Source organism: Podarcis raffonei, chromosome 6, assembly GCF_027172205.1.
Source record: "Podarcis raffonei isolate rPodRaf1 chromosome 6, rPodRaf1.pri, whole genome shotgun sequence".
Classification (NCBI taxonomy): domain Eukaryota; kingdom Metazoa; phylum Chordata; class Lepidosauria; order Squamata; family Lacertidae; genus Podarcis; species Podarcis raffonei.
In genome coordinates, this window is record NC_070607.1 from 63,095,520 (window position 1) to 63,120,949 (window position 25,430).

Below are 25,430 nucleotides of genomic sequence, written 5' to 3' on the forward strand. Positions count from 1 at the left end.
AACATTCATATTTAGCATATTCCTTTTTTGAGCTAGAAAGGGTGGGGAAAAAACAGATAAAGCTGTTTTCCATTTGACAGTCTTAATAACACTGGAAGCCACCAGAGAGCAAAAGAGCACCAGCATGCACAATCTGCTAAAAACGGGATCAACAACAAGGAAGGAAACAACACTCAAGACATGGCACAGAGACTGCAGCAAATGGATTGAATTAAGAAGGAAATACCTTGAAGGTGGAAGTTCGTACAGATAACAGGGGATCATCCCCAAGATAGGACAATCCCTACAGGACAACATGTCAACAAAAGATAAAAACACCATTGATTGTCCATCCCAGCATTCCAAAATCAACTCCCAGCATTCCACGTGGCATCACACAAGTTTGAATGGGCAATATGACCATTTCCTTTAACACATTTCACATTACACCAATAAGATGCTTGGGCTTCCTTTGAGAGCCAAGTGGCCCAGAATAAAATATTATAAGCCATTTATCTGAAGCACCCCCAGATGGCAGCACCTGAGCAACTAAAAGCCATAGAGCTGAATTAGAGTAAGATAAGTAGTGCTGCTGAAGAAAATATGGGATGTATTGTGATACAGAAAAAGGGGTATGGCTCTTGAATTTATTTCTTTGCTTTATCTTTGTTTATTTTACAGGTTTTGTTTTGAGCAATTGCCTGAGTTTGGAGATAATTAACCACAGCTTAGAATGACACTGAATTTCAACAGGCATAGGTGATACAATGAATCTGATTTCTGGTTTGAGGAAAAGGTGAATTACCCTTTCAAAACTGTTGGTAAAACTCTTTTTATGTGTAGGTCATTCCTCATTTCGCTGACAACTTTGTACCATTGTAGAATGACACTTTGGTGTTTCAACAATCCATAAATTATCACAACAATTTCTTTTGTTAGTGCAATGCTTTCTTGATTGATTGATTAAGTAGGTATGATGGAAAGACATGCTTTTTCAGCACAAATGCTGACTGAACTGTTGTGATGGGTGCACTGAAAAACATACACCAAACATGCTGCATGTCAGTCTGTGGATGACAACTTCTGTGTTGAAAATGATGGATGGTTTAGGTCAGTAGCATACCCCTTCCTATAACCAAATAGCCATTTATCACTGATCAAAGTTGCAATGAGCCACATCTGATTCCAACCCCTGCCCCCCGATTTCTGACAAAGCATTATACATATTTACATTAGGATCTCAGCTTGGAGGATAGATGGGAAATAATTTATTATATTTCCTATCAGCTTAGTTCTTATATATCTTGGTCATTAATTGCTTCTTTAACCAGTTGGCTTTAAAGGCACTAGAAACTCTTTTTCCTATTTCCCCCCTCCTCTGTTTATTATTATACTAACAATGACCCAATGGCAATCCCTTCAGTAGCTTCACATCATTGTTGAGACTGATGTTCTTTTCAGGCAACAAATATATGTAGAATCAATGCAGGGGACAGGAGTGGTTTGTGCCCTCTGAACAGAGCTTATGTACATACATGACCCAATCGATGCCCAGGTTGAAGAGGTTGGTTAATGCAGGAATTGGGCATTAAGTGTGGTGACGTCTGCAATTTGGAATTTTCTCCTCTTAAATAATAGGCAGGCACCATCTCTTGACTTTTGGTGCCTAAGACTTTCCTCTTTTAACAAGCTTTTTAAATTGCAATACTGAGATTTCCCAGTCTGCGTCTGTATTGGAATTGTTTTAAGGTGTTTAAATTATTTTGTCACTTGTTTGCTGCCCTGGGCTCCACTGGGAGAAAGGAGGCAATATAAATGGAATAATATATCAGTTTATTGTGCCCCTTTCCCCATGTTGATTCTACACACATTTGTTGTCTGAATAGCATTTGCATAAACAGTGCTCCTATTTCTTCACCACTGTTCCAGCTCCTTCTTTTCTCTATAGTGTCCAAGGCAGCATACATAAAGATACCTACATTTCACTCCCCACAATGACCTTGTGAGGTAGGTAATTTATGTAAGGCCACCCAGCAAGATTCGGGAGAATTTGAATTGAGATCTCTTCACTCTACTTCCAACACTCTGTTTACTCCCATACCAGACTGGATCTCTGTTTATCCATTTGATATCAGGGATAGTAAACTTCATCCTTTAGCCTTATTCCCCCCCCCCTTCTCAAATGAATATGACAGAAATGCACAGTGATGCTTGTTTATGAATAAATGTCTCATCATGGAGATATTACCCAAAGGCATATTGAGTTTATTTCTTGGGTGGGGGCGTTGAACATGCTCATGCAACACATTAGTCTCTGCAGTCCATATGTGCCATGCCTCTGGATGTGGTGCCTTCTACCTGCTCCTACAGCTGGCGGAAACGACAGCAAGATCAACATGGGCTGTGCATTCTGCACCCGCCCTTGAGTTTCCCTATGGGAAAAGGTATCTGCTTTTCTCACGTACGCTGCCTGTGTTTAGGGTGGTCTGCTGCTGCACTGCAGAAACAGAGGCACAGGCAGCTGGAGATGGATAATAATCTAATGTTCTGAAGAAGTGGTGTCGAAGGGGTAAAGACAACACAGATATGGGTCCCAGTGCAGCTTTAGTTGTGGCCAAGTAGCCCCGTGTAACAACTGAACGGGGATGTGCATTGTGAGGCTCATCAAATGATTCATCTAGCCAACTGAGTGTAGCCCAGATGAGCAATGATACTAATGAGGATGCAACTAGAAGTGCATCTGCACTGGCTACTTGCATAGAAGACTGCTTTTATGTGCAGGTCTCAGGCAACTGCCACATCATTCTATTCCCAGGGCTGCTGTACACTTTTCACTGGAGTATGCAACAGTTGAAATGGAGGCCTTTGCCCATATTCTGAGCAGTCAGCTTTCAGCTTGGAGTATGCCATGCTGCTTTGATTCCTGGGTATAATCCAACAACTTGTAGGCAGTGCAAGACAGGTGTGCACAGCAGGCATCTCAAGCTGGCACCAACCCAAAGCCAACTACTAGTAAGGGCAAACCCTGAGCATCTCTGCCTTTAATTCTCGGTGGCAATATTTTGCTAGGCACCAGACTTTGGTGCTTTTTAGAAGGAAAGCGTCTGAAGGTCAACAAAGCAAAAAGACATGTGGAGTCCTGAGAGAAGGTACCTGTTGTGTTGCTTGGTGCAACACATTTTTTAAAAAAACATGGTGCTGGAACTAAGGCGTGTATAAAATATTTAGCACATCCCATCAACTGTTAATAACATTTTTATGTCTCCCAGGGTACATAAATCTATGTATTTGTGTTGTTTACTTTATAGTATCCCTGCATCTTCTTCAATTGAAATCACCCCCAAGAGTGTGAGATTCAAAGTTAGAAGACTTCCTGTTGCTACTTACAGTTGTTTTTTCCAAGCAGTGCAGTAGGTGGTGATGCTGACTTTCAATTATAGAAGTGGCTTTGCTGATGTTGTGTTCATCTTTCATAGATCCCTAAACAGAGAGAAAAGGCATTTGCAATGAGACCGCTGGCACAGAGAAAAAGGCAATCAGGTCTGCATCTGAAAATGCAGAATGGAAAAGATGAGCGAGGAAAAAGATGTGAAAAGCGCCCCCACCTTGTTAAATTGTAGTGTGAGAAGAGGCCCTAATCCTTCCACCCAGTTCTGGCCCAAGCCATGTTGCTGAACCAAAAATGGAGAAGAGCAGTACCAAGAGGACTGTAAGCCAGAGAAAGTGAGAGAAAAAGAGAAAGTTGGTGATGGTGGCGGGGGTCTTGAAGTGATTGATGCTCAACAAATTTATTTGTGATGAAATGTGGCCAACACATTTTGGCAGGGGCGGGGCTTAGCATCTGCCTTGCATGCAGAAGGTCTCATGATCAACCCCTGCCATCTCCAGGTAGGGTTGGGACAGATTCCCTGCCTCAAACCCTGGAGAGCTGCTACCAGTCAGCATGGACACTGCTGAGCTAGATGGCCCAATTGCCTGACTCAGTATAAGGCAGCTTCCTATGTTCCTGTATCACCTTCTCGAGGGCAAGAATCAGTATTAATTTGCACACCCACCTCTTAACAAGGGACCAGACATGAAGTTTTGGAATCTGCAAACAGGTAACTCTGCTATTCTAACAAGATCCAAACTGTGTGGCCTCCTATGAATCTGGGGCATAGGAACCTGTAACCTAATTCTTGGATTTTTGTGTGAGCTCCCTTGTCAGTTAATGCCCTATTCCTAGCTTTTCTTTGCCAGCTTGTTAGCTGCACCAAGGGAATTCTGACCTTCTCATGCCCCCTCCAGCCATGTGGCAGTGAGTGGTTGAGCAGGCCAGTCATCAAGCAAGGCTCTGTCCCGCCCCTGTTCTCCAGCCATGAGGCATTGGTGGGCCGGTATGAGGAAGCACCCCTTCGTCTTCTAGAAGGTGCCTCAAAGTGCTCATCACTCCCAAATAACTCAACCCCATGCTGTGTCCACCAAATGGAAATGTGGGGAAACTACCAAAACTAAGCCAGAGTGAAGTAGGCAAAAAGTTTGCCATGTCCAAGGCCAACCAGGACCTCCAGGAAGAAAATCCTACATGGCCCTAATTAAGTGGTAACCAGAACATTTCCTACACTGGTTCCGAAAGGTGGGCAGGTGCGTGCAGCCCAAGAATCATCAGAAGAACTGGATGGAGGCAGCAACTAGGAGCCAAATGCAGCCCCCCTCCTTGCTAAAATGTTTTGCAGCTGACCTCCATGGTTCACTTTCAGGTCAGGGGACTGGACGCAAAAAGTGCTGTCCCTCTCACCGCCTAAGCTGGGGGAGGGAATAATAGAGTGTGATTTTTACAGTGAGTTGGTACAATAAGCGGAAGAATGTGGTACACCAAAATGCATTGTATATATTTCACATGTAAAAAAATCATTTGAGCATCGTTTCAAGGCTTTGTCTCTCCTTTTTTGGCTTCCAAGACATGTCAAAAGGTGCGCCCCATGATCACTTGCCATGTTACAGAGGAGAATGAACCATGTGCACCCCCAACAATATCATTATCCAAAACAATACCCATTATCCATGGGTTAGTGGTGATCTCAGGGCATAACAAGCAGAGCGTCCCCCAAAGTACTGGTTTATTACACTTTGAAATAATGCATACTCACTTCTTAAGTGGGTTCCCCTATAAAGCCATTAAGTCCAGAGTCTAAAACTCCCTAAGTACATCACTGATTTGGCTTTGCATATGCCATTAGGCTAGCTCTCTGCCTTCTTATTTACAACATGAAAGTAAAACACAAACTATTTAATCCATGTTGCATGGTATGCAGTGGGGTGGGAAAGGAAATGAGAAGTGGTTGATTCATGCAAAGAGAATGGAAAAATCTCCACATCAACTATTCTTTTCTACACAGAAGTGTTGTAATTTACGGGAAGCAGAGGTTACTTGCAGAAAAAGTAACTGGTCCTCATTTGCCACACAGCTGTGCCAACGAGCCAGCATTTCTGTGTTGCTTGTTAATGACTAATCTGAGATGTACACACAAGGTGTGTGGGATCCCCAGCACTGCATGGATGACAAGCAACTTCATCTGCTTGAAATAACTGGAATCTCAGCCCACGCTAAAGGTGAAGAGCTGCAGTTGAGTAGTTATATAGCTTATTAATAATCAGCACTTATGCAGAGCCAATATTTCTTCCCAAGACGTTTCACACCTGCATTGCCGTGAGAGAGCAGCATTCATCTTTTCCAAAAGGAAACAGAAGCCTTTTCGAGGTATTTACGGCTGTTGTTCCATCATTGCAGTGGACTGAAATGTATTCTTTCCCCAGCTAGTGGACCCTTTGACATTGTCCCAGCACTCAGTGGCAACGTCATATCATTGGCATTCTATCACAGTTCAGACTGCTGTGTCCAAAAAGCCACTCTAAAGCTACTCTAAATGAATTTTTCAGCTGCTTTCTTTTTGCTTGTTAGTTTCTTGGGTGTGCCTGTCTAGGACCCTGGAGATGCCTTTCTAAGATGGGCAGGTCCACAGGTAGAGCACATGCCTTTCAGCTGTTGCTGCTCTGCAGCACCTATCTGTCATGGGGCTGTCAGGTGAGAAACGTCCAGAGTGAGGAATTAACTCTTTCTTGTCAAAAGTACACTTGCAAGTTCAGAAAAGGCATGTCCATCAGTCCTATGTCTCTCAGCTGCTCCTACGTGTGTACCCGATGAGGCAGTTGCAACAACAGAGAGAGGTCCCACCCCAACCTCAGCTCTCCCACCTAAGTTTTCTGATAGCAGGCAAAGACTACACCTGTGTGTAACCCTCTGCTCCTCCTGCTTCAATCCTCTTTTGGTCCTGGGGAAAGTGGAGCAGGAGAGGTAGGGCAGGAGTAGGAGGAGTGGCAGCCCTTGACTTTACACCAGCTTGACCTATCTCTAACAGCTCCTGCACCTGTTCTCCAATCCTGCAGCTTCTTCTGACTCTCATCTCTTGGCTCCCCCAGATCCCTTCCTCCAAGTCAGTCTCCAACCTCTCTTCTCCCAGTGCCCACGCCTCAGTGTCCAGCCAGTCCCTGGCACCTGTCTTCCCTGATCATTTTATTTCTAGGAGGACTAGAAACTTACATTTTTTAAAAAATGAAAGCCTAGGGTCATTAAAGGCTTTTGTGGCTTCTATGGTGCCTGTGCATTGGATTGGTGACCCTTGTTTGACGAGAAAAGCATGCAGTGCATCACTGAGCCATGGTCCGTCCTGAAAAGTGCTCCACTGCTTGAGTCATGTCAGTTTCCTTGCAGGTTGCCTCACTTCTTTTTCCATGTCTGCATTACCCCCCTCAACACCCCAAAAGAGCTCCTTGAGTGGCATAGCTATGCTGTTTGGGAGCTTCTTAAAATACCTAGGAACAAAGCATTGGATCAGGTTTTGAAATGTGTAACTATGGCAAATGAATATTTTGTTATCTTCACGCATTGTAACTGAAACTTGAAATATACAGACATTTTCACCCGCTTAAGTGCAGTAAAGCAGATCAGCTGGCCTACCCTGGGCGACCTATTTTCCCGGCCTCATCAAACTGTTCTCCTAATAAGGACATCACCTATTTTAAAAAGTATCTGTTATGTCAGGCTCTGCCTGATAGGCTTTTGTGTATATTACAAAGCCCTAGATTTTGTGAATGGGCTGTGTACATCACTTACTTTTTGATTCAAGGACAAGGTTTGCCCAGAATTGGAGAGGAAGGAGCTAACTAGATGCAGGCTGTGAGGCCTTTTTGATACACTGAAAATAGGATTCTTTCATTTCCCCTTTTCAGCAGCAGCAGCAGCTCTAGAAACTACATGGCTAAAGATTGTGTGTGTGTGCTTGTTTAATTTAAACTCCCTGACCCTGAACTCCACCTCAATTTCACAGCATGTCTTCTGTGATCACTTCCATCAATTTATTTTTTGCGTTGAGTGTTTGGGATTTTCAAACACCATTAGACCCATTAAAATGGCAATTATGCATTCAAAGGAGCTCCTTAAACTTAGGTTGATGTTCAACAAGATGTGTTAGGGAATCCCTTTCCAGTGTTGCCTACAGATTCTTAGAAAAATATGTATCATTACCATTATCATGATGCCACTATGGATCGCTTTTATTGTACTGGCATGCAACTACAAAATCTTTTCTATATTGCATTTTATATAGCATTTAAAAAGTGTGCTTAGCAATCTCACCTTGGACTACATAAATCTCCAAACAACCATAGGGAGTGAGTCATTATTTCCAGAATGTACTTTTACAATGTCATCCAATGGAATTGATGGTAGAACCACAAGGAGCAAACACTGATTTTGTGCTTCAACATCAGAAGACTGGGAGCAGAGAATGGTGTTAATGGCCTCAGGGACTGCAGCAAGGGCTATAAACTGGTGAGGCTGGTCCCTTCCCTTGGCTGGGCTCTAAGAGCCACTTCACACATTACAAAGTTCCAGCGCAGACGTTGCTTCCATGTTGGATACTGCATGACTACTAGACATAGATTACAATGTGTAATAATCCTTCAGACACGTAGATTGTTGCATGTTCATGTATTGGGCACTTGTAGTCAACCACACACAAGCTGGGAATTGATGCTTTGCTAACATTGTTGAGAAACAGTGTTTGAGCTTTGGTCTCTGTTGATATTTGGCTTTCTTCCAGCTCTGCACCATTGTAACAAAGTAGTAAAATGAAATGAAATTCAGTTGCTGCACAGCATACATGACGTCAAACTAGTGGTTTGTTACCTGCTATACATACCACCACTGTACAAATAATCCACCCTATCCCTTACACTTGCATGCATGCACACTGATACACACACACACCAGTATGGGAGTTAGGTATTTGTCACAGTGTTCTCACTACAGTGGTACCTCGGGTTAAGAACTTAATTCGTTCTGGAGGTCTGTTCTTAACCTGAAACTGTTCTTAACCTGAGGTACCACTTTAGCTAACGGGGCCGAGGTACTATTTCTGGGTTAGTGGAGTCTGTAACCTGAAGTGAGTATAACCTGAAGCATCTGTAACCTGTGGTACCACTGTATATCAACCAGCCTGAGCCCTGCGATTGGGTGGGCAGAGCGGGGGCTGCTTCTGGTCCCATCAGCTAGGATAGCCTGTTGTGTGGGAACCAAGAGCAGGGCTTTCTTTGTGGTGGTGCCCCAGCTGAGCAACTCTCTCCTCTTGGAGGTGTGGATGGCCATGGCATTGATGGGCTTCTGGTGAATGGGGAAAACTCACTCATTTTCCTAATGCTTTGCAGGCCATGCTTAGTTTATTATAATTTTTCAGTTTCTAGTCTTGCATTTTATACTGATTGCTATTGCTTCATTGATGGTTTTGAATTGTATCCGCCCCCCAAAAAAACCTTATTGATCCATTTGTTTTGATGTAAAAGACACTGAGGTAGTCCTTGACAAAAAAGGTGATATATAAGAACACCAAATAAATAACTCAATAAATTGGATGCTGTCAGCTGACATTTCTTTCTAAATAAAGGTACATGCCCTCAGTGTTGTATCATTTGAACAGTAAGAAGACACTCCACAACCCAAAATCAGTTGGGGCCAGTATTTTGGAATCTCCATCACACATGCCTAAGAAGCTTATGGAATACCCATAGGACTAAAATTAACTTACATAACAGATTAAGAGAAGAGCAAATAGGAAAAGCAAGTCCTACCCTTAATCAACCCAGAAGGATTCCTTAGCAGGAATGCTACATTTGTTGAGCAAGACTTAGAAAACAAAAACCAGAGTTAGGAGAGGAATCTTTACTATTTAGTTATCAGCTCCTGCCATGGTCAGCTAGAGAGTAAATGTTGAAGGAAATTGAAAGAACTTGAGATGCATCTTTATGGACTCTGATAAAATACTTGAGTCCTTTAGATCCTCCTGGATGGATGCATTACACTTTGGCAATGCTGTAATTAATCCCTTTCCCCATATTATGAGGAGATTTGTGTTTCTTTAGAAACAGTGCATAGAAACTGAATGCCATAAAATGGCACCAGGGTTTAACTTTTGTCTTGATGTTTTAAAACTGGGAGGCTATTAGTTTTCAAAATAAGAATAATATCCACCGTGTCTCATTATGGGAGATGTTTAATGCAGGCTCCTCTTGACTGATTCAGAAATGTAAGCAGATTGTTCATAGCAATGTCTTCAGAATGGAGCTCATCTTGAGAGGGAAGGGTTCTAATTAAGATCCAGCAAACAATCTACTCTGTAACTTGCAATTAAGGAAATAATTGATTTACTGTAATGATTAATCATGTAATGCTTTCAGCCTCAACATTTCTGAACTTCAAAAAACAACACAGCTAATGTCAACCAACTCGAATCGGTTCCTTCAGTGATTAATGGGAGCAGACAGCCTAAGCACTAGTATTACACAAGTGCTCAGAGAAGCGTGGCTGTGAATTTCAAGAGTGCATTTGAGCAGAGGATGTGTCTCAGGTTGCTGTAGGCATCCAAAGCCAGACTCTTCATTAGCAGAAAAATCATTCTTTGCTGAAAAGAAGAAGCCCTGAAGAATATTTAGAGGCTGAGCCAGGACACCAAGACAGTCTAGCTCTGCCAAAAAATCCTCATTCTCTGTTTGCCCATTTCAGTCCAAAGGAACAGTCCAAGACATGTTGCCATGGCATCAAATAGTAAACCGTATCCAGTGTGCTGCTTCCAGTTCAACACACTGTATTTCAGAATGGGGGGAGAGATTTGCAAGCTACCGGGGGGGGGGGGTAGCGAGAAAAGGACAAAGTGTGCTACATTTCATGGTATGAGTGGCTTTAGGCTGCAAATGCAGCAGAGAGTCCCATGGTACCACTTCACTATGGCACGAGCTTTCATATGCAAGAGCCTTAGCTTAGCAAATGCAGGAACACGACCAGTCTTCTGAAGTCTTTCTTGCAATGCATATTTGGCTCCATAATATTTCTGAGAACCAGACAAGACAGGAAACATAGACTTGGCCTCTCAAACCATTGGCTTTGGTACCATCATTTAGCTGCAGTACAGGATTAAGCAAAATGTGGCAGCATATCCCAGTCATTGCCCTTCTATGCAGCCCTTCTGTTCAGCAGTGGCAGAGAATATGCCCACGCTGCCCAGGGTGGATGTGCTTCCGAGGGGGGTGGGGCATGGGGCGCGCTCCTGAGGGAGCGGGAGGCGTGGAGGGTGCCCTCCCAGGTGTGGGATAGTGGCTCTGGTGCATGGAGCGGCGTGTGCACCCTGCAGCCGGGGGTGGAGCAAGCCGCTGATGGCAGACATTCGGTGTGCCGCCTGCCCACAACTGCCAAATGTCACCCCTCTCAGCACCCCCCTTCCTCCGCCCCTGCTGCTCAGGACTCCAGGTAAACCTGGAACCAGAAGCTCTGCAGTGCCATTTGGGGTCTGAAGAAAAGAGGGGAGGTTTTAAGAGATAATAGCTACCCTGACCCTCCTGTAGCCTTCCTCTGATTTCCTACATAAAGCTAGTAGTCCAGTGAACCATTGAGGATGGGGGTGAGGGCTGGAAAGCAGGTAGGAGGAGGGATGAAGCTGAGAACCCTTGACAAGGAGGATGGATGGATGGAGAGGTGCAGATATAAAAAGGGTACAGCAAACCATCTTACGAGCTTAGTTGCATTTTCATTACCCTCTGCAAGCAGCAACTTTTAAGAACATGAAAAAAGAGGGCAACACAGAAGTTGCTCTGTGGTTCAGCAAATTTGCAAACTTGTTTCTTATTTTTGTTATTTAAGCTTTCTTAGTTAAGCTTCTCAAAAACAAAACAAAAAAGCCTTTTTATGAGTGTCAAATGATTAGTTTCCCTGTTTATTTCCATCACCATCTACTATGGTACATATCCGTCACCTGAACTACTGGAAAATACGTATCAGTAAGCAAAGTGGAAACACCATGATATTTTTAAGATCTTGACGCAGAAGCTGGTACTTGAATTGGATGAATTCTACAGTTCTACTGTCAGATTCACTGAGAGCCAATCACAATCTTGTTGATTCTGAGTGCCGCTTTGGGTGAGCGAAAACTGTAATGACACACAGCCATGTTTTTTGTTCAGTAGGACTAGATAAGTTCTGCAGAGCACTTTCTACACTTGAAGTGCTATAAGAATCATAACCATGATTAGTACATTTGTTTATTGCATTCCTGGTACTGTATTTTATGATTATTGTTTCTGATCTATGCTGTTGGATATGTTAGTAGAAGAGCAGGAATTACTGCTCTGCAATTGTTAATATATAAATAATCTGCAAATTTCAGAATGCATTAAGTATCATATTCTCCAATTTATTTATTTATGTATTATTATTGACAGAATTAGAAGGTTGCGTCCAACTCTGTGTTACAGACACTGATTTCATTGTTAAGGTCTCTCAGCGGATGTGACTTAGTAGCAAAAAAAATGAGCAGCAATATAAACAGGGCGGGAGCGGGAATCCAGTCAATTCTGCATGCCTTTTTTGAAGATAACACGGTGTTTTAAAACACTATGCAATCCTGGACATGATTTAAGATTTCTGCAGCATCTTCTCTGTGGCTGTGTTGTTAAATCATCAAATCTTATTAACTCATCTGAGCTGACACTCGGAGCCTGAGCCAAGTCACGACAATACTGTGCTGTGTTCAAAGGGTTTGCTGTGTTTTGCTACCAATCTCTGTTTCTAGGATATATTTTAGGAACAGTAAATGCAACATTTAATACCGCTTCCAGTGGGTGTCACTGCCACCTGCATCTAGCAGGAAATAAGGCAATTGCCTGCTAGAGAATGAAAAATTGGTATCAACAGAATCAGGGCCAGATATGGTCGATTGCAAGGCTGAGCAAATGTTATCTCCTCCCCCTCCTCAAACACCCCCCCTCACTGTATGTATTTATACAAGGGAAATACAACTTTGTATTTGCTTATAGTGATGGCTACCATATTGGGGTTGGCAAGCAATGAGAGCAGGGGCATAGCCCTGTGTGTGTGTAATTGTAATGTAAGAGAGGCTTCTGAAAATGCAATCAATAGTCTGTTCCTCCCCTCACCCATGCTCACTGGGCAGCAACAAAAAAGGCTAGGCTTGCAAACAAGCAACGTTTAATTAAAAGTGCAGGAACCTTTAAAAGCCTCAAAAGAGCTTTACAAGCTGGCTGTGCAATTGTGTTTTATTACAGCAACAAAATTCTCACAAATCAGGTCTGCAAAAATGTAGGAGGGCAACAGAGAAGTGGCAATCAGGATGTTCTGCAAAGAAAAGTAAACAAAGGATGGCCATTCTAGTGAAAAGAACAATCCTAGCTGGTCAGTGTTTGAGTCTGGGGTGGAATTAATCTACCTCTCTCTCCAAGGCACCCCACACTTCCTGGCAGACTTTCTTGTGTGCCTTTAGCAGCTGTGGAACAAACCAGACCAAAATTTAGCAGGCAAACTTTTCCTCACCTGCAGATGCAGAGATTGGGAAAGCTGCTGCTAAATTTTCCCTATCAGCCTACCATCTTTCAGATTGTTTCATGGTTCTGTTGAAAGGCATGCAAGTGACAAAAACTCATGTCACAATTACTTTTTGAAGTCTTCAAGATGCCCCTGCAGGATTTGTGATTGTTTTCATCACAGTACACTGCATCGTTTAGATTTCTGTAACTTTAAAATGGTCAGTTACCTCAAGTGAAGCTGAGCTAGCAAAACAAAAGTTTGGAATACTAAAAAGGAGGGGGGGAAAGTGTTTTAAGTCAAGGCAGATTTAAAAGAAAACAGGTGCCAAGCTTCAGAAAGGGCTGGTGGACTGGAAAGAAGGTCTAGAGATTTAAGGCTTTCAACACCTTTAGCAACTGGATTTGTTACTTCATGGGTAGAGGGGCCCTGCATTTTACTCTGACAATGTTGACTATGTGTTGTACCTTTTATGGGCTTTAAAAGCAGGAAGTATCGCTTCAGCTTGAACGTAAGAATGGTATCCCAACCCTCTCAGCATGTATTATTGGAAATGAGAGCTGTAACACACACTATAGGTGCTACAGGGATGCTTCCCAAAATGGTCCTGCATAGCATGTGATTCCTATTCTAGCTGCTCTATTGTCTTCTGCAGTTTATGAAGGAACTCACTACAAGCTGAATTAATGGTAACTCAAACTTTATTCATGATGAAACAGCCAGATCTCCAAAAGCTGGATTCCTGGGGCGGAGCTGTTTCTCTTGAAGGGGCCACATGTCAGACATTTAGTTGACAATACATAAATTACAGTTGCACAATGGAGAAATAGATTGGAACCACATGGGAAAGTTTGTGTGTTTTGCCTGGGTGCTGGTGTGAGCAGCTCCAGGTTCTTATGACCTAGACTGGGCTCCCTACCCTTCCCACATTGAAAGCATACATTTCCCTCATTCTTTGCAATTTTTAACACACCCTCTGCACCAGTTTCCTAAGCATGCGGAAGCCCCAAGGAGGTTTGTGCCAGAGTTTGTGCCAGAATGAAAGGAAAACAAGCAGCTGGCTTCTGCAGAGGGAATGAACAACCTCTTAATGGCCATGGTGCCCTGTGTTTAGGCAGAATTTACCTCCCACAGCAAGAGGAGTGGGCCAGAAGGATTAGAGAGTGTGTTGCATCACAGTTCATTGGGCTTTTCAAACATCCAAGGTCTCCATGCCTTGTAAACTGCTGAGCTATTAGCACCAGCCTTGGCTGTTGGCAGCGATGTGGAGGTCCACATGCACATCTTCATGTTGCGGCTTAGAACACTCACCACAGGAAGGCCATTCTCACTGGTATCCCCATAGCAACCATAGTAGGTGCTGCTTTGATCCTAAGCTCCCTCGATTTCAAAATAACTGAACCTCCAGTTAAGTGTTCTCATACTCATAGTGTCAGGGCAGGCTGTGGTGCTTACTAACAGGTGTAGCGATTGCTGTGTCAAGCATTTTCTGTTATAATGAGGCCCACGTGTGACAGATCAGATGAGTGAGCAAAGACACACGAGCTGTGCATTAGGTTGCCTCCATTAGGCAATTTTCCTTGACTGAGAACTGCTTTAAAAAAAAAAAATCCTTGAAAATGTGTTAATACTTGCTCTGGCCTTGATTGGGCTTAATATAACAACCAGCTCACACTGATGTTACATCTGCTGAGAAATCTGATGAACTTCACACTTTCCTCCCTTTCATTGAGTTACTAAGATTAGGTTAAAAATACATTGCTGTTAGACGTGAAACAACCATGGTGCCAGGTAGTTTGTGTGGGTAATGCTAGGAGACATTCCATCCTGCAGGACTGAAACCTTCAAGCCCTCATTGGCTGGGATTTAAACATCTGCAGTTACTGCTGTTTTCTGATATTTTCTGTATAGCTTGCCTTTGGTTCCCTCCAGATTTTGTTGGACTCCAACTCCCAACAGTCTCAGCTGCATAGCCAATGGCCAGGAATGATGGGAGTTGTGGTCCAAGAACATATGGAGGGCCACCAGTTCCCCATCTCTGTACCACCTCAACTACTCCTGAGTCAGAGTACAAGCTGTTCCTAATGGCTATGCAGCATTTAGCCATTTCTGTAGATAGTATAGATCAGGCACCCCCAACCTTTGGCCCTCCAGATGTTTTGGACTACAATTCCCACCATCCCTGACCATTGGTCCTGTTAGCTAAGGATCATGGGAGTTGTAGGCCAAAACATCTGGAGGGCCGCAGGCTGGGGATGCCTGGTTTAGATAGCTTGTCCATCCTTAAAAACACACACATATACCCCAGAGATTTAGCTCCCTCTCTAGACAGCCCGTTTCATTGCTAAACTGCTCTTGGCGCTAAGAAGTCCTTCTTAATGTAAAGCCTGAAGCTAATGTTTTCATAAACCCTGATGAGGGTATCATTGATGTAAGTTCTCTAAATTTGCTTCAGCAACATTTACACTAGTCTAAATATATTGAGGATACCAATCACAGATCTGGATTATTGGTACTCTTTGTCTTTCTGTCACCATTAAAGCACCAATCCTGTGCTTTCTACAAAAAGCCCAGTATGCTTCCATTGCAACTCTTTCCTTTCGCAGTTGTATTCCAGCTACCTACATTTAGCACATACAGTAAAATTATAGCATAATTATAGCACAGCTCAAGCCTGCCTACGATACTGACATAGGGAGCGACAATGGAAGAAGAAGAAGAAGGGGTGGATATGCTTTCAACATTCCTCTGAAAGGGCTTGCTTTTCCTGTACATACCGTCAACTCCAGGGCTTCATTAAGGAGGCCATTGCGCTTACTGTGAAGGTAGGCGTTGGAGCTGCCAGTCTTGGCCACACGGATCCTGGCCAGCCGGGCTTTCTGTGGAAGGAAGCAAGGTGGGGAGTAGGTTAGACTTCCATCTATATATCAACCTTGATTTCTTTTGTGTGAGTGATAACCATGATTTGTCTTCAGTTTTTGTTGCTTTAGAAGAGATATACTTTTCATCATACTGTACTTGTTGACAGTTTTATTATTTCCTACATTTTTTTTTAAAAAAATACATGTGTCTTACTAGTTTTACTTTCTGAAAGAAGGGATGTGTGTGGTGCTGTGGTCTAAACCACTGAGCCTCTTGGGCTTGCCGATCATAAGGTCGACTGTTTGAATCCCCGTGATTTTTTTTACCTTACTTTCTGAAAGGAAAAGCTTTGTTATTTATTTTTTAAAAACTGTTTTCTATTCATGGAAGAGGAACATGACTGAAGCAAGGAACCAGGATTTCCAATGAAACATAAGACTGTGTGTTCTTCCAAAATTCCAGAGGCCAGATGTTGGGAAGAGCTGGGTTTGTATTCTGAAAACTATAGAATCCTGGATCAGCCTTGAGTCTCAGTTGTGCTCTGTATTTAAAGCGGTACCATGCCACTTTAAACAGTCACAGTGAAAGTTGGGACCTGTAGTGTGGTAATGGTGCCAAGAGTTGTTAGGAGACCAGTATTCACCTCACAGAGCTACAATTCCCAAAGTTCACTTGGGAAGATGGATTGACTGTTAAACCACTGACAGAATTGTTGCTCTGTGAGGGGAAGTTGGATCTCTTAATAACTTTCAGCACCCTTAGCAGACCACAGTCCTCAGGATTCTTTGGGAGAAGCCATGGCTGTTTACAGTGGTACGATAAATTTATAGTGCAGATGCAGCCTTAGACTCATTGGATGACCTGGGTCAATTATATAATAATATAATAATAATAATATAAAAAATAATTTTTATTTCTACCCCGCCCATCTGGCTGGGCTTCCCCAGCCACTCTGGGCGGCTTCCAAAAAAATATATTAAAATACTGTAATACATCAAACATTAAAAGCTTCCCTAAACAGGGCTGCCTTCAGATGTCTTCTAAAAGTCAGGTAGTTGTTGTTCTCTTTGACATCTGGTGGGAGGGCATTCCACGGGGAGGGCGCCACTACCGAGAAGGCCCTCTGCCTGATTCCCTGTAACTTGGCTCCTCGCAGTGAGGGAACCGCCAGAAGGCCCTCGGTGCTGGACCTCAGTGTCCGGGTAGAATGATGGGGGTGGAGACGCTCCTTCAGATATACTGGACCGAGGCCATTTAGGGCTTTAAAGGTCAGCACCAACACTTTGAATTGTGCTCGGAAACGTACTGGGAGCCAATGTAGGTCTTTCAAGACCGGTGTTCAGTATCTCCTAGCTTTATTCTAACGTTAACTTGGAATATTGATGCCCTATCTCAAAAGGTTATTAGGAAATAAAAAAATGAAAGCATTTTCTATGTTTATGGTACAGTCTTATGCACACTAACTTTAGTGGCGTTTACTCTCATGGTAATGCACAATGGGTCGGGCTGTAACGACACAAACATTAGCATGTGCATTTTATGTATTTTAGGATTTTGACCCATTCTTCACTGTAAGGTCTCAGGGTGGGTTACTACAACAACAACAAAACCAATAAAAGAAGTAAAACAGTTTATATACAATTATAAAAACAAGTAAAACAATTCCAAGTGAAAGCAGCACAGCATAGATTAAATGAAACAGAAGAGGGGGGTCACATGAAAATGCCTTAACTATCAAAGACTACGGGGGAAACAGTTAAAGAGTAGCAGTGGCACAATCCCTTTCCTAGGACCATCAGAAACTCCCAAAGTTAAGAGCCATCTTGTTTTTGCTTCACACAGCAAAAGATATTATGGTGGCCCTGTTTATTTTTCTACCCTTCCCTTCTTTAACATCCTGTATAAGGAAGACTTCTGTGAAACTAGAAAGGTATCTCAGTATTTTGTGCCTTTCAGTTGGTCATAATAAAAGACATGCCATGGCTGCTGTTTAGATTCTTTTCTATATGGACCGTTGTTTTTTGTTGCTGTTGTTGTTGTTGTTGTTGTCATAACTGAATCTATTTTTCATATTTTGATTATTCTAAGACACCAATCACTCTTCTTTCCCCATACGTATTAAGCTTCATTTTCTCCTGAAACCCATCCAGCAATTTAGTAGGAGAAAAGTTAAACTGTGTTTCATTGTGCTTTCAGTAACTGACTCTGATGCTTGAAATCTTTTGTGAAACATTTTGAATTCAGCAGCACCTTTTGGGCACACAAACTGTGCCAGTGTTACCAAGGTTACAAAGCATCTATCTCTGCTGATTACAGAAAGAAGGCTCTCTCTGTATGAAGAGAGGTCAGTTTGTGTCCCCCACTGAAATATACTTGGAGTCGAGTGTGGATTTCATGCTCTTTATTCAGCTCATAGTAGTGAGGAATGAAAGTTCCCCCAAAATATCTGCTTTATATACATTATTTACACAATGAGCCGCATGTGATTGGCTAATTCTGGGATTCTCCTGTAGGCCAATCATGTTGCGGATTCACTTCCACCTGGAGCTGGATGGGGTGGCTCCTGCGGACCAATCATACTGCTGCATTGTTCTAGGACCAATCAGACTGCGGCATTCTGGACCCTATTGCTCTAGGACCAATCAGACTGCTGCATTCTGAATCCTATTGTTCTAGGACCAATCAGACTGCTGCCTTTTGGATCCTATTCAACTCAGTACATAACACCCCCCCCACACACATATATGAACACACACATATAATTAACTGGTGTCAGATCTGGGTGCCCTCTCCCCTATAATTGCATATAGAGACGCTTATTTTTGTGGAGCAGGGAAATGAGCAAGTTATTCACAGAGTAATTGACATAATGAGAAACAGCAAACAAAAGTCATTATTTTAAGAAGCTGCTATAAGACCAATGTTCCATCTAGCTTAGTACTGCCCATACAAGTCAGCAGCTTTTTATTTAGTAGCAACAACTTATTGGTCAATTTTTACACAAAAAAGGTTTGCCAGTAAGTTACAACATTTTAAAGAACATAATCATGGATTTTATGTGTGACAATGATACGATTGATATCAACAGAACAGTTAATTAAACAGTTGGTCTGTGAGCATTTAGAAAATGGATGCTGTGGTTATTAAGACCCAGCATGGGTTTCCTCAAAAATAAGCTATGCCAGATGAATCTCATACACACACACACACACACACACACACACACAAGCTGGATGGATCAGTGCAATGCTGTGGATGTAGTGTATTTTGATTTCATTAAGGCTTTTGACAAAGTCCCCCATGATATTCTTGTGGAGAAGCTGGTAAAATGGGACAAGGTAACCTGTTAGGTGGATTTGTAGTTGGTTGACTGACCAAACCCAAACAGTGCTCATTAATGGTTCCTCATCATACAGAAAAAAAGTGGCAAGTGGGGTGCCACAGGGTTCTGTCCTGGGCCTGTTGTTCAACATCTTTATAAGTGACTTGGATGAAGGAATTGAGGGGATGCTCATCAAATGTGCTCATGACACCAAACTGTGAGGGGTAGCTAATGCCACAGAACATATAGTCAAGGTTCAGTATGACCTTAACAGAATGGAGAACTGAGCCCAAATTAACAAAGTGAAATTAAAAAGGGACAAATGTAAGGTTCTACACTTAGGGTACACAGGCTTCTTGTATGACTTGGCTGACTAGCTTGATCTACTATTTGGGCTTCTTTTCCGTTGTGCCTGTTTCCTCCCACTCATACAACTAGGTAGTTTTAAATTCTGGACTTAATTGTCATAGGAAGAACCGCTTATGAATATTACTTCACTTACCTCAAAGTTAATCAACTCAGCCATGGTGAATTTGGGTGTTTGCTTTGCTAAGTAGAGCCCTGCCCCCAAAGTCCTGCTCAGAGGGCACCCCTGGATCTGCTGAGGACTGCACAAAGGTTGTCCTGTATTGGGGTGTGGATAGGCTTGCTGATCTTTTGATACTTTTAGATTACATGTAAGCAGGGACGCGGGTGGCGCTGTGGGTTAAACCACAGAGCCTAGGACTTGCTGATCAGAAGGTCAGTGGTTCGAATCCCCACAATGGTGTGAGCTCCCGTTGCATGGTCCCAGCTCCTGCCCACCTAGCAGTTCGAAAGCACGTCAAAGTGCAAGTAGATAAATAGGTACTGTTCTGGCGGGAAGGTAAACGGCGTTTCTGCGTGCTGCTCTGGTTCGGCAGAAGCGGCTTAGTCATGCTGGCCACATGACCCAGAAGCTGTACGCCGGCTCCTTCGGCCAATAAAGCGAGATGAGCGCTGCAACCCTAGAGTCGGTCACGACTGGAGCTAATGGTCAGGGGTCCCTTTACCTTTAAGCAGTAGGCAGAGTACAGTTTGTCCAATCCATATTCTGCATGTGAGCATACTGCAGCCTTTGCCAACACCTTCCAGATGTTTTGGAGTACAACTCCCATCAGCCCCAGTCAGTGCTGGTTGGGACTGAGGGAAATTGTAGTCCAGAACATCTGGAGGGGGTTGGCAAAGGTTGTAATATACTCACATGCACCAGGATCCTGGAGGGAACCAGAATAATGAAGGCTGGTATATTATATGCTGCCTATGAAACTCAATTCTCAAAAACTTGTCACACAGCCCCTAGTTCATCTTTCCTTTCTTTGAAATAGCTGAGGTTTAAACAAAGCTGTTAAGTTAATTTGCAGTTAATATAATGAGGCTGTGGGTTGCATTCTAACTCATTTCCATAGACTACCTACTGGAGTTCAGCTCACTGTACAGCCACCCACCCCCAGTAGCTGAGCTTCCATTATAAGGGGCTGATTGCTTTTGATTTCTCAATGCCCTCTATAGTCAGAGACCCACAGGACAACCCAGAATATGCTTTTGAGAGGCTCAATGCACTTGTCACACTCAGATATCTTTCACATGCAGTCAGAGCTGAATGGCAGCCACTCTTCTGATACAGTCCCATGTGTACTGTGTGTGAACAATGCAGGTTACATGGGTCTTAAGCATGCTGAGTGTATGGAAAAGACCCACAATCTGCCCCACCGTTCACTTACAGCTGCAGCCACTCCCTGAAAAGCTGCTCATGAAAAAACAGCGATCAAATGGCTGGTTAAACAACAAAAAGATTAAATTAAAAAACAACATTAGTCCAGGTACATTTTTGAAAAATGATAATAAAGCAGAATTTTAATTTAGCCCTTTAAATACTAAATAGGTCAGTGTGTCATACTTTTTATTTGTCCAATTCCTAGCAGAACTTGTCTTGTTTACTTCTGTGTTGAATAAAGACATTGGTAAACTGTAGATATGTCGGGGGAGGCAGAAACTGGCTTTCCATTGTAGGGATTAAAATGGCCTCTTTTTGACTACTGGACACCAGGGCTGGCCCTACCAGTTGGCAGAGTGGAACAGCTGCCTCTAGTAGCAGATGATGCTTGGGAGGGTGCTGTGCCCTGGAAGTGGAAGCACCGCAGTAGAGTGAGGCTGTGGCAGTGAAGATCAGGTAGGAGCTAGGGTCCTGCCTCCACTTGGGCTGGCAGCAGTTTGGGCTCAGGCTGCTCTGTACACCGCTGCCAGCCCGAGTTGGGGAAAGAGGCGTACAGGCACGGCGTCCCTGCCTGCCTGCACACCTCTTTCTCTGGCTTGGGCTGTCCTCTTTTTTGCTCAAGATATGGCAACCCTAGACAATACACACTATACTGAGCTCAGTGTGGTGCAGGAGTAAAAAGAACTGGGGAGGAGCAAAGCAACTGTGAGCTCCTCTCCAGGAACCTGCATATTTGTGTAGTAACAGTAAGCCATAGATACTGGGGGGGGGGGGGGGAAATGCGTCCACATTTGATTTTTAGTTACAGGGCTGAACAGAATCATAGTGACTAATGCAAGTATCAGGTTCAGAATAGACCTCTTTAATCAAACAGCTTTTAAACTTCTGCTGATTTGCCTGGATACTAGATTGCTTTTCTTCATCTATGAAGAATTTTGTACCCCCGTACCTAAGTTGTTTTTCATTTTGCTGTGCGCACTTGCAATACTTGTACTGCATGCCATAGCAATAACTTCCCTTTGATTTGTTTTGCAGTCTGTTCTCGATGCACATTTACTCAGAAATAAATCCTACTCAGCCAAACAGAGCTTCTGCCCGTGTACATGTGCAACAGGTGTGCGGCATTTCAGCGCAATCTATACCATCTATACATACCCAGGCACTGATTTCAGTGAGACTATCTCCAGATAAGTGGGTATAAGATGGCAGCCTTAATTGCCTAAATGTCATTAAAGGTAATAATTATACAGTTAACTGCAAAATAATAAAAATTGACTACACTGAACTGTGCTTGCCAGGGTCCTATAGCACTCTCTTCCCTTTAATATGCCATGCCAAAAAGACACACAATGTAGCAAGGGGTAAATAGCTGCTATGGACACTTCTGAACATAATGAGCCAAGAAACATTATTAGTGTTTATGCATCAGTGAGTCTGGCACTCTATTAATAAGAATTGTTTAACCTTTTGAACTCTAACGTACATACACAATTTCTCAGGCAATTATGTGTCTCGAATACAGATTGGTCTCAGTTCGGTTACACGAAAGAAGCCAAAAGTCAGCTATATGTGGAGCTTCAAGGTACACCAGAGAGTCATGAAATTTGTTATTTACGGACAGGCATCAGCAACATGGTGCCCATGGGGCCACAAAGGCTTTCCTTGGCATCCACAGGGTCTTCTCCCCTTTCCAAAATCAATCTATCAAAGAAGCATTCTATTGTAGCCAATATAATAGGTTACAGTGTGTGCTCTGTTGCGGTGTGCGCATGGTGCCCATGACAGGTTTTCTGGTTTGCAAATATGCTCAAGTATCCAAAAAGGTGAGGAATGCTTGCTCTGGAAGCTAATGTTGAGTGTTTTGAAATAAGGGACATTTTTGTCCTGCTATGTGCTGTTAGCTTGCTATATTCTTTTCTAATAGTATCATTCTGGAATAAGGTTGGAAGGAAAAGTAGAGTTGGGTGTCATCAGCGTACTGGTGACACCAAATAGCCAAATTCCTGTCAACCTCTCCCAGTGGTTTCATGTAAGTATTAAACAGCATGGGGGGCAGAACAGAACCCTGAAGGACTTGCCTCTACAGGAAAGGGGTGAGTAAAACAGTGCCTCCAAGTTCCATCCCAGCAAGGTGCATAGCTGCCAACTTTTCCCTTTTCTTGTGAGGAATCCTATTCAGAATAAGGGGATTTCTCTTAAAAAATAGGAAACGTTGACAGCTGTGGCAAGGTGGCCCAGAAGAACATCATGGTCCATGGTATCAAAAGTCACCAAGAGGTCCAGCAGATCCAACAAGGACACCCACACCTACTCTAGTTCCCGACGTAAGTCATCCACCAAGGCAACCCAAACCATCTCTGTCCCATAACCAGGCTTGAAACCAGATTGAAATGGATCTAGATGATCAGCTTTCTTCAGAAACCCTTGGAGCTGAGATGCTTAGCTGAGATGAAACTCTTCAAAAGATGTCATCATCACATTGTTAAGGTCATATCAATAAGCCCCCCCCCCCGCTGAATCACCATTTAAAAAATATTTGGGTGCATTTTCCCAACATGATGGTTGGAACTTTTCTGCCCATTCTACAAATGGAAAATTTGCACACACAAAAAGGCATTAAAGCATGCACACGCACACACGATGCAACACACCAGACTATGCATCATAGATTTCATTCTGGTTCTCATCCGTTGCTATCTAATGGGCTACATACTGTAATCTAGTGAATAAATCACTTTCTATGGTGAAGGGCACAGAAAGATCACTCCCGCAATGACGATCAACTTAGGTTCACTTCCAAGGCCATATTATGAAAATGAGGAGCCACAAATAATTGATGTTACCACTCATGACCAATGTTTAGAGGAGGTATTATTATTTTCAACCCCTTCCTTCTTACATCTAATGCCACTCAGGGCAGGATTTTCACTCTAATCATAATCATAGTTACGGTATCTGTATTTTTGCAGTACTTTAGTATTTGGGTGGGTGCCGTTTTGAGCATACTTTATCATTTGCAAGGTAGCTGTGGGTAGTGTGTGTCTTTTCCTTTCCAACAAATGTTTCTCCAGTACTCTGCAACCTCCTAGCTGCCTGCAAGTCCTGATCTGAAAAAGCTCCATGGGAAGATTCACCTCATGATATCTTTCCCTCGGCTTAAATTGAAGCAACAGAGCATCACATATTGGTATGCTTGTTCTTTTGGTTTTTAAAGGAAACCCTTTTCTTTCTTTATCCCCTTAAAAAAATATGTACATGTATATGCCACTTTTTAATCTTTTGAGCCTCAAAGCAGCTTACAATAAAAACAATCAAAGATCATGATAAGAACAAAATTGCTATAAAAACACACAGTAAAACAGTAGCAGCAGAATTTCAAAAATACAAATGACAGTGGCAAATCCATTACTAAGGGTTCAAATTGTTCTGGTACAACAGGTTAGTTATGAAGACTTGCTCCGTCTTTGCATGTCGGGGTGCGGCTACTACTGCACACTGAATATCTCATACATTCAGACTGCAACTGATTTAAGATTCTTCAATAGCTCTTTATGAAGCTAAGGGTGAATTCTAGATAGCCATTGGGCAAAGTTTTATCAAAATGGGTAGTGTTTATGTACAATGTATAACTTAAATTATTGGCTGCAAACTTTCAGCAGAGATCAGGTGCCAAACCTGGTGATTTGAGTATCTGGGAAATCTGTTATTTTAGCTTTCTCCGTACATTGCCTTCCAGATTTGGTAATGTTCATGTCAACAAGCTCTAGTCTCCTAGCAACTTTCCCTGCCATTTCCACACTAACACCGTACTTGCATCTATACACACAGTGATGTGCTCATCGAAGGGATCAGGAGAGGAGAAACAGCTGCACCAAAACAACATCCAAAAATAGGGTTTACAGGCTCTTACCACACTAGCATTTGTGAATCACCGCCACGAGTTATTGATTTTCTTCAAGGCACATGCAGCCAATCAACCAATATGTTTTTCAGCTTCTACAAATCTCTTTCCCAAGAATATCAGGTCGCACCGTGGCCTTAGAAATCAGCTCAAATGACTCAAAATAAAACAAAGAACAAACAAATCAAGGCATAACATTATGTTCCTACTGGGATTCTGTGTGAATGTGCTGTGTTGAAACCAGATTTGAATATTTCAGTGGGGCACCATGACTGGAGAATATAGTACAGTAGAAGGTGCTAAAGAGTAAGAGGAGGAGCAGAGAATACAAAGGAATGCAACGAGGCACATGTGAAGTGGCCTGTGGCCACTGCTTCTGCCACCAGCTGCCTGCAAGGGCGCTCAGGCTGCCTCAGCCCATCACCACTGCCTGAAAGGGCACCCAGGTCCATGCCCACTTGCTCACTACCAGCCGCCTGCTGCCTTACCTTCACCAGTTCTCCTCTGGTACGATGAGGCCAATGTGCCATGAAGCCTCCGTTGAGGCTTACTACAGCCACAGATGTACTTCTGGCAGTGTGGCCAGGCTTCTGGAAGTACGTCTGCAGCCACGGCAGGCCTCAAGGGAAGCCTTGCAGTGTCGGAGGATGCCTTGGCCTTGTTGCAGTGGCGGCAGCAGAGAGCCAGCAAAGGTAAGGCAGTGGAAGGTGGGTGCAGCTTGGGTGCC

At 43.1% G+C, this 25,430-nt stretch overlaps 1 protein-coding gene across 5 annotated transcripts in view; it reads right to left on the reverse strand.

Annotated features, from left to right (window-relative positions):
* KCND3 (potassium voltage-gated channel subfamily D member 3) overlaps positions 1-25,430 on the reverse strand; it is a 264,846-nt gene that overhangs the window by 11,022 nt on the left and 228,394 nt on the right. For 2 of the 5 annotated variants that reach the window (XM_053393489.1, XM_053393490.1), the window contains exons 4-7: positions 15,661-15,762; positions 3,585-3,686; positions 3,367-3,459; positions 227-283 (exon numbers count right to left, since the gene is read on the reverse strand). In XM_053393489.1, the coding sequence (XP_053249464.1) occupies positions 227-283; positions 3,367-3,459; positions 3,585-3,686; positions 15,661-15,762 (354 nt within the window). The remainder of the gene's footprint in view (positions 1-226; positions 284-3,366; positions 3,460-3,584; positions 3,687-15,660; positions 15,763-25,430) is intronic. The other 3 variants (XM_053393491.1, XM_053393492.1, XM_053393493.1) reach the window with 3 other exon arrangements.